This window comes from Lagenorhynchus albirostris, chromosome 3 (genome assembly GCF_949774975.1).
Source record: "Lagenorhynchus albirostris chromosome 3, mLagAlb1.1, whole genome shotgun sequence".
Taxonomy (NCBI): domain Eukaryota; kingdom Metazoa; phylum Chordata; class Mammalia; order Artiodactyla; family Delphinidae; genus Lagenorhynchus; species Lagenorhynchus albirostris.
The window spans coordinates 158,971,104-158,980,714 of record NC_083097.1 but is presented as its reverse complement, the minus strand read 5'-3'; the positions used below and the strand labels follow the sequence as shown (position 1 = coordinate 158,980,714).

General features: G+C 51.1%; 1 protein-coding gene and 1 long non-coding RNA gene across 2 annotated transcripts; one reads left to right on the top strand and one right to left on the bottom strand.

Annotated features, from left to right (window-relative positions):
• Nucleotides 1–1,515: 1,515 nt before the first annotated feature.
• LOC132518655 (uncharacterized) lies at nt 1,516–2,495 on the bottom strand. Its single transcript, XR_009539926.1, has 3 exons — nt 2,391–2,495; nt 1,758–1,850; nt 1,516–1,650 (listed from the first exon to the last, which is right to left on the bottom strand). It is a non-coding gene; the product is annotated as an uncharacterized LOC132518655 (long non-coding RNA).
• Nucleotides 2,496–4,894: 2,399 nt separating this feature from the next.
• Nucleotides 4,895–8,371, top strand: NXNL1 (nucleoredoxin like 1). Its single transcript, XM_060144709.1, has 2 exons — nt 4,895–5,236; nt 8,041–8,371. The coding sequence occupies exons 1-2, from the start codon at nt 4,911–4,913 to the stop codon at nt 8,369–8,371; spliced, it is 657 nt and encodes a 218-aa protein (XP_060000692.1). The 5' UTR covers nt 4,895–4,910.
• Nucleotides 8,372–9,611: the final 1,240 nt, after the last annotated feature.

The window sequence follows — 9,611 nt, the reverse complement described above, 5'->3', positions numbered from 1 at the left end:
GCCTCATACCCTCTGAAAGTTCCAGGGACCCTTCCCTGCCTCTTCCAACTTCCGGTGGCTCCAGGCGTTCCTTGACTTCCGGCCATATCACTCCTATCTCTGCCTCTATCTTCACATGGCCTTCTCCCTGTGTGTGTGTGTCCTCTCCTCTTCTGCCTCTTATAAGGACACTTGTCATTGGATTTAGGACCTACCTAGATAATCCAGGATCATCTCATCTTGAGATCCTTAATTTAATTACATCTGCAAAGACTCTTTTCCAAATAAGGTCACAGTCACAGGTTCTGGGGGTTAGGGCTTGGATATATCTCTTTAAGGGCCACCAGTCAACCCAATATAAGCAGGGTGATCAGTTAGAGCGGTGATTCTCAACTAGGGGGCAATCCTGCTCCTTTGGACACTTGGTGACACCTGGAGACTTTTTTTTTTTTTTTTTTTTTGCGATACGCGGGCCTCTTACTGTTGTGGCCTCTCCCGTTGCGGAGCACAGGCTCCGGACGCGCAGGCTCAGCGGCCATGGCTCACGGGCCCAGCCGCTCCGCAGCATGTGGGATCTTCCCAGACTGGGGCACGAACCCGTGTCCCCTGCATCGGCAGGCGGACTCTCAACCACTGCGCCACCAGAGAAGACATTTTTAATTGTTACAACGTGGGACCGGGTGTGGTGGGGATAGGGGTGTTATGGCATCTAGTGAGTAGAGGCTAGGGATGCTGCTAAATGTCCTGCATTGTTCAGGACAGTCTCACACCACAGAGAATGACCTGGCCCCAACTGCATGGGGGCTACAGTTTGGAAATTCTGGGATAGTTGAAAGGCCCAGTTAAGTTGGAAGGGACTCTGCAGCCTGACAGGCATCATTTGCTGGGTGACTTCTCCCAGGCTCTGTGCTTCACCTGCAAAAGGGAGTAAAACCATACAGGCCTTGTAGGGCTGTTCTGAACACACAAGCCTGACACCTATGTTGACCTGAAAAATAAAGTTATTCTACCAGCAAAGATGGGTTTATGGGGAAATAGCATGGAATTACAATTCAGGACAAGCAACCTACAGCGAAAACCATAGACAAGTCCAACAACAACAATGACAATAAAAAGGAGAGGAACATTATTTTATAAAGAAAAAGGAGGGGGGCTTCCCTGGTGGCGCAGTGGTTAAGAATCCACCTGCCAATGCAGGGGACATGGGTTCGAGCCCTGGTCCGGGAATATCTCACATGCCGCGGAGCAACGAAGCCTGTGTGCCACAACTACTGAGCCTGTGCTCTAGAGCCCATGAGCCACAACTACTGAGCCCATGTGCCTACAGCCTGTGCTCCACAACAAGAGAAGCCCACCCAACGCAACGAAGAGTAGCCCCCACTCGCCGCAACTAGAGAAAGCCCGCACACAGCAACGACGACCCAACGCAGCCAAAAATAAATTAAAATTAAAATTTAAAAAAAATTTACTTAAAAAGAAAAAGGAGGAAGTTGAGAGGCACTGTTTGGAAGGAAAATCCACTGGAGAAAACTGAGTGTTCAGGGTGATGAGAGTTTCTCATTGGCTGAGTTCCTGGGGTAGTTGATTTCTTGTAGGAGATGCAATGTACTTCCTTTCTTTTGGTGCCTGTAATTGGTGATTCCTTCCTATTGATGATTCTTCTGTCCGGGCCTGTAATTGACAGTTCTTCCTGTAATTGACCTTGAGTAATACTGCATGAGAGCTCCCCCTCTGGCCTCCCAACTCCATTTTTGTGAGGTTTCCCTTTATTTTCATACCTTGTAAACATCTTAGAAGAGTTCTCCATTGTTGAGATAATTTTGCTCTCAGTAATCTCTTGAATTCACAATAAGTTGGGACTTCCCATGGTTCTGGCGGAGGGAGGAAAATCTAACCAGGAAATTTTAAAGGGAATTGAAACCGCACACCTCAGATGGGACTCCAACCCACAATCTCTGGCAGATGGGACTTGAACACACAATCTCCCAGCTGGAACTTCACGCCTGGTCTCAGGGCTTACTGAAGTTCCAATTCTTGTGTCTTGGTGCAGAGAGAATTCAACGAGAGGCGAAGTGATAGGTAAGAAGTGGGGTGGGTTTTTTTTTGGTTGTGCCAGTCTTAGCTGCTGCATGAGAACGCGGACTTCTTAGTTGTGGCATCCATGTGGGATCTAGTTCCCCGACCAGGGATCGAACCCAGGCCCCCTGCATTGGGCGTAGCAGAGTCTTACCCACTCCGCACCACCAGGGAAGTGCCAAGAAGTGGATTTAATACTATAGGACTCTTGCCAGCAGGCAAGGGAGCTCTGCTGTCCTGAGAACAAAGGTGGCTACATTTTCATAATCAAAGAAAAAGTAGGTAGGGAAGAATACCCCCTTCTTCCTCATTCTTGGGTAGATGTCAAGGCTTACCTCATTAGCTCCTCCTTTAAGCTTGTATGGTCTAATTGGGACTGTCATAGCGCTACTTAAATCATATGTATTGGGTTGGCCAAAAATTTCGTTCGGGTCTTTCCATAGACTCTTACAGAAAAACCAGAACGAACTTTATGGCCAACCCAATATATTAGTAAAAAGGTGGTAACATATACTAAAATATGCTAATTTATCTCGGGTTTCAGTATAATGTCACCTTTCCCCTAGTTTCTTTCACCTTTCCCCCATATTCCTCTGTAAGCTACCAGCCGGAATGCAGTTTTTCAGGGCGGGTTATCTTACAGACCTCACAATGCCAAATGCAGGTCTTGTATCCATTTTTTCCGTGGTAGTGGCCTAAGTAAGTGTTTAGTTTCAAAATGTTCTGATTTAGCTGCCAGATGACCTGGGCATTTCCTGGTTGGTGTCTAGTTTACGGGTGGCCTCCTGAAGTCCTTCTCTATCTTCCCCTAGTGGGATTTCTAGCTGTGTGAGTATCTTACTCTACCCCTATCAGAATGAAAGGTGGACCCATCAGGGATGGGCCCAGTCACAAAGCCTTGACAAGGTAGGTTAAACTCTTGAGAATGAGGATTTTGTGGTTTTCTTTGTTATTGTTTAAAGCCAATACTAAGTTTCTTTCCGTCTCTCACATCTCCCCAGGTCCAGAAAAGTCCTCAAGACCTGGTGTTCTGGGTACCTATTGCTGTATAACAAATCCCCCCCAAACTGAGTGGCTTCATCCAAGGCTAAGCAGCTATTTCTCAGGATCCCATGGGTTGCCTGTGAGACAGGCTGGGACCTGGGACCTGGGACCCTTTGCTGCAGTGCTTGCACCTGGACAAAAAGTCTCCTCAAGCAACAGAATATGAATACAAAGAAACTATAAGGGACTAAAAAGAACTGCTTGCACGCACGGTTAGGGCAAACTATGGACAAGATACAAAAAGACCAAAAAACCCCAACTGCCACTTCTGAAGAGCTGGGAGCAAAAGCGGGGTACTGCGCATGCCCCCTGCACACACCACCACCAAAGGGGTGGGCAAACCACGTAAGCCGCCCCTCCGACCCAACCCCTGGACACACCCCTCCCCTCACCCCATATAAGGAACCAGCTCGCCCCCCACTTGAGCAAGCAAGCCAGCGAGGGAAACTGTTACTGGTTCTGCAAGTAGGGGCCTGCAGCAGGGGCCCCAGTAAAGCCTCGCCTGAACTTCTTGTCTGGCCTCTGATCAATTTCTGTTGATTAAGGAGGCCAAGAACCCTGGTCAGTAACACCTGGGCGTCCCTCTGCTGGTCTCACCTGGCACAGTCACTGTGCTACATTCTGTCAGTGGCTGGGCTGGAAGATCACACGTGTGGCAGTTGGCTGGGCATCTAGCTCTCTTCCATGTGGCCTCTCAACCAATAGGCTAGAACGGGTCGTAGGCCAAATCCTGCTCACTGCGGGCTAAGAATGGTTTTTCCATTTTTCAACGGTTGAAAACAAAATCGAAAGATTGATGTCTCACGACACATGAAAATCCTATGAAATTCAAATTTCAGTGTCTGTACATAGAGTTTTATTGGAGCCCAGACACATAAATTAATTTACATATTGTCTAGAGATGGTTTTGCATAATAAGAGAATTCAAAGTTGTAGCAGAGACTCTATGGCCTAAAATGTCAAAAATATTTACTCCCTAGCCCTTTACATAAAAAGTTTGCCAACCTCTGGGCTAGATCAGCTTCCTTACATGGGGCGTCTGGAGGCCACATTCCAAAAGAGTGAAAGTGGGAGGTGAGAATAAGGCTTATCCTGCGAACTCACACCTTCCACCACATTCTATCGGTCAAAGCAAGTTAGGAGCCAACTGGCTTCAAGGAGAGGAGAACTAGTTCCCAGCGCTTGGTGGGAGAGGGCCGCAAAATACTGTGACCATGATTTTCACCCTTACTCACCATGGAATCTTAAGGTGGGCTGTTCAGACAGAATTCAGGAGGGCGAAGGGAAGAAAAAAAGTTTATTCTTATTAATTTCTAACTGGAATTTAGCCTGTTTTCTCATGTCCTATCAAAGCAGATATTGGCCAGCTCTGTGACTTTGTCACCAGTGTAAATCAAAGATAATTTCACAGGACATCCTGGTCATGGCAGGCAGACACCTTGACATATCATTTATGCTCATCTCGACTTAGAAATCACTGTTATTAATTAGTCGAGCCCTGTGGTTTAGGATTACCGAATGCATTCATGAAGAGGCACGTATCTTTTTACATCACAATTTAACAAAATATTTTCACACCAGTATGTCAGCCTGTTTCTTTAATGCCTTAGCAGCTGTCTGCTGAGACAGGCCCATGAGCAGCTGACCCCCTGCCCTCAGAGGCAGCAAAGAATCAGGTCGAGGTTAGGCAGATTAGTGAGGTTCTAAACTGGCCTCCTAAAAATTCCTAATCCTGGGACAGCAGCCAGTCAGCAGGCTCGGGGTCACACAAGGTCCTTGCGCCCTGTCCCCAGCACCCAGCCAGGGTTGTCATGGCCTGCCTGTTCTCTGGCCGTGTCCTGATCCGAAACAACAGTGACCAGGATGAGTTGGACACGGAGGCTGAGCTTAGCCGCCGGCTGGAAAACCGACTGGTGCTGCTGTTCTTTGGTGCCGGCTCGTGCCCGAAGTGCCAGGCCTTTGCACCCATCCTCAAGGACTTCTTTGTGCGGCTCACGGATGAGTTCTACGTGTTGCGGGCAGCCCAGCTGGCTCTGGTGTACGTGTCCCAGGACTCGACAGAGGAGCAGCAGGACCTGTTCCTCAGGGACATGCCCAAGAAGTGGCTCTTCTTGCCCTTCGAGGATGACCTGAAGAGGTGAGGTAAGAGGAGAGGTCAGGGAGGGCTTCCTGGAGGAGGGGCTGTTTCTGCTGAAAGTGAAGTATTTGTTTACTGAGGTATCTGTTCCATCTGAAGTTGATGAGCACCCTCTGTAGGCCAATCAGAACAGAGAACTGGGGGCGAGGGGCGGGGGAGGGGTACATATGCCCATTTCCATCCAGCTCCCTGGGGAGTTTACAACCTGGGAAGGGGGGAGCACAAACGTGAAACAAAGACTCAAACACTCAGATAAATACATAATAAAGAACTGCAGTAGTTCCCAAGGACAAAGGGAGGATGTCATGAAGAAATATCATGGGGAGACCTTGCTGAGATTTGGGGGTCAGGGGATGCTTCCCAGAGGAAATGGCTTTAAAGAGAGACACCCCACCACCACCACCACCAAGGACAAGGAGGATAGGAGGGTAAAGAGTGAGGAAAGGGAAGGGTTTCCAGGCAGAGGACATAACCCAGACAAAGGCTTGGAGGAATTCAGGGAAAGAACAGCCAATTCAGGGAACAGTCATACCAGGAGTAAGAAGGCAGCATGTGGAGCAGCGCCCCAAATCCCACCTAATGAGCGTGGATGTGATCCTCAGAGTAGCTGGGAGCCATGGAGGGCACTGGAGCTGAGAGAGAGAGATGGTTGAGTTCCAGCCGTCCAAGGAGCTGCCCAATAAACAGTGTGATCGTTTGTGGCTATTTGCAGACTTTCCCCTTTTCAACAGTGAGACTTTCATTCTTTTTATTTATTTATTTTATAAATTTATTTCTATTTTATTTCCTTATTTTTGGCTGTGTTGGGTTTTTGTGGCTGTGCACGGGTTTTCTCTAGCTGCGGCGAGCAGGGGGCTACTCTTCGTTTTAGTGCCCGGGCTTCTCATTGCGGTGGCTTCTCTTGTTGCGGAGCACGGGCTCTAGGCACGTGGGCTTCAGTAGTTGTGGCTCGCAGGCTCTAGAGCACAGGCTCAGTAGTCGTGGCGCACGGGCTTAGTTGCTCCGCGGCATATGGGATCTTCTCGGACCAGGGCTTGAACCCGTGTCCCCTGCATTGGTAGGCGGATTCTTAACCACTGCGCCACCAGGAAAGTCCCTCATTCTTTTTAAACCCCAATTTTTTACTATGAAAAGTTTCCTGCAAGCCGTGTGGCATGGCCAAAGGAAAAATAAAAGAAAAATTTCAAAGATACCAAGAAGTTGGAAGGAGCACACAATGAAACCCTTGGGCATTTTTGCCATTTGCTTTATCTCCATGCACGTGGAGTTTGTGCTGAACCATTTCAAAGTGAGTTGCAGACTTTGTGCCATTCTACTGATGTCATCAATTTTGTTACAGAACTTAGAAGTTTCTGGTCATGGAGACCTTCATCCCCACCCAACATTATCAGAGTTGGCACACTTGCTCACTCCCACAGCCTTCTGCAGCTGAGGAGGTTCTTTTCCCCAAATGGTGAACATTTCCCTGCCCTGGGGGAAGAAATGCCAGCTGTAAGGGGATCATAGCCAAACATTGACCTTGTTTGAGGCAGGGTCCTCTCCACAAAGCCTTCACCCAGGCAAGTATCCAGACAGTGTGAGCGAGTCCCCACCCCCTACCCCTCCCACACACAGGGTTGCCAGATAAAATACAGGACACCCAGTTGAATATAAATTTCATGTAAACAATGAAGAATTTTTGAGTATAACTGTGTCCCACGTGATGCAGGGACATACTTATAAAAAGTTATCTGTTGTTTATGTGAAGTTCAAATTCATTCACACAGGGTGTCCTGTATTTCTAGTTGCTAAGTCTGGCAACCTACTCCGGTGGGATTTTGCAAGTATCAATACTATGTGTCTCTGTAAGGAGGCCTGGAAAAGGGCCACCCAAGAACCCCGTGGGTGGAAGTTAAGAATCATGGGTGATGGGACCAGTCTGGTAGCCTACTTGACTCCATGATGACCGTGTGGGGCTTTGGCCTAGATGGGAGATTTGGTCTGGGGGTCTCCTGTGGATGGCTTTTCACTGGCTCTCTCTCATACAGAAAACAAAATCAAAAACTCCTTACCATGGCCCTGCAGGGCCTTTATGATCAATGCTGCACTCCAATCTCCCTCTGACCTTCAGGCTTTTGCATCAGCTGTGCGCACTCTGCATGGGAAAACTTTCCCCAGTTCTCCCCTTCCTCTTCCTGCAGATTTCAGCTCCAGGGTCACCTCCTTAAAGAGGTCCTCTCTGACCGTAAGTCCTTTACTCAGTTTAGTATCTCTTTATGGAATCTGTCAGTGTTTATTCATTCATCCCACACACATTTCCTGAGCATCTACTCTGTGCCCGGCACTGTTTCGGGCACTGGGGACACTCGTGAATAGGGACAGAAAGTAGCCCTAGTGAAGCTACTTTCTATTGTGGGAGAAAGCTACTTTCTATTGTGGGAGAAAATGACAAACAGGAGAAATAAACTATGCAGTGTGTTGGATGCTGAGAGCCACGCATCAGCAGAGAGAAAGAGAGGCGTTGAGATTTAAGGTTAGGTGTCTGCAGCATACAGGGTCTTAATCCGCAGATGTCTGGAAAGAGTGCTCCAGGCAGAGGACATGGCCAGTGCAAAGGCCCTGTGGTGGGAGCATGTCTGGGGTGTTGGAGCCAAAGCCCGAGGCCAGTGCGGCCTGGCCTGTTCTGGTTCCTGGGCATCCCCAGAGGCCGGCATGGGACAGTACACACAGAAGGCGCTCAGTAAGTACTGGGAGGAGGGAGGTGGGGCTCCTCAGCATAGGGTCAAGGACGAGGGTCCGACCGGACTGACCCGCCCGCCCCGCAGGGACCTCGGGCGCCGGTTCTCCGTGGAGCGCCTGCCGGCGGTCGTGGTGCTCAAGCCGAATGGGGATGTGCTCACGCTCGACGCGGCCGACGAGATCCGGCGCCTGGGCCCTGCCTGCTTCGCCAACTGGCAAGAGGCGTCTGAGGTGCTGGACCGCAGCTTCCTGCTGCCAGAGGACCTGGACGACCCCGCGCCGCGGAGCCTCACCGAACCACTGCGCCGCCGCAAGTACAGAGTGGAACCGACTGCGCGGGGCGTACGAGGCCGGGGTAGAGGGGGCGACCCCGGGCAGGAGAGCGGGGCCGAGGGCGGGTCAGTGGGGCTGTTCTGACCCTGGAGGGGTGGACCGGACTGGGGGGGTCCATGATGAAACCCCTGAGGAGGGCGGGGGCGGGGCTGGGGCGGAAGTGGGCTGTTCTGATCCCTTTGGTGGGAGAGGACAGGGGCGGGTCTATGAGGAGTCCTTCCCCCTCCCCTAGGGTGGGTGGGGCTAGGGGGTGGGGGTCTGCTCTGAACCCTCCGGTAGGACAGAACAGACAGACAGGGGCGAGTCTGTGATAAGCCCTCATCCCACCCCCACCCCCCCGACCTCCCGGTAGTGGGCGGGACCGGGGGGCTGTTTTGAGGCCCCATGGTGGAAGGCTGACGGTTAGAGCAAGCAGAATCTCTGATGACCCCCAGCGGGACGGGAAGTGGGGTCGGGGTGAAGGGAGGGGACCATTCTGAGTTCAGGCCAGGAGGAGGGAGGGGACGTAGCGTCAGGCCGGAGCCGCGGGCTGGGGAGGCGGTCTGTATTCTGAGCCCAGCCCGAAGAGCAGAGGAGCGGTGAGGGTGGAGCTGCTCTGAGCTCCCCGGATGCAGAGTAAAGGCCGAGAAGTGGGGAGCAGGAAGGGTCTTTTTTGCGGCCCACCCTCCACACCCTCAGGATTCAGCGGGGGCGAGGGGCTGTGTAATGAGATGGCGGGGGAGAAGCAGGGCGGGACCTGAGGTAGTTCGGACGCCCCACCCCCGCCACAGGTGGAGGGTGAGACCTAGCGCAGGGCCGATGACGGAGGTTTCTGTGTGAGGCCTCCCTCCCCCTCCCCCCCAGGACCTGGCAGGCCCAGGACCTGTCTTGGTTCTCCAGCGGCCGGGGTGGTGAAGCAGGGAGAGCTTTTCAAGGGCCTCTAGAAATATCTTTAAGACTTGGGGAGGAGGGGTGGTTACAAGTTCCAAAATGGGAAAATGCAAACCAAAATCAAATGATGGTGCTGAGAACCCTCGGCCCACCGTGCACTAAACGGCGTTGTTCACATGCTTCATGCGCAAAACTACAGCAGTCCTTTAACAACAGATTTGTAGTTTGCACGGGATGCAGTTCAATATTTGGTGTCGTGTGCGCTGGGTCCAGGACCTTCAGCGAGGGCTCAGAGTCTCCCTGTCCCTGGTGAACCCTGGGGATTCACGAGGAGACAGCAGAATATAGAAATCAAAAACCCTAGTCTGGAGCCCCTTCCCGGCTGTGTGACTGTAGGACAGTCACCTCCCCTTTCTACGCCTCCTTTCTTTCCTCTGGAAAATGACAGTAAGGC

Coding starts and splice junctions, on each gene's coding strand:
- NXNL1 (XM_060144709.1), top strand. CDS start 4,911: ATGGCCTGCCTGTTCTCTGGCCGTGTCCTGATCCGAAACAACAGTGAC. Junction 5,237..8,040: donor TTCGAGGATGACCTGAAGAG/GTGAGGTAAGAG, acceptor CCCGCCCCGCAG/GGACCTCGGGCGCCGGTTCT.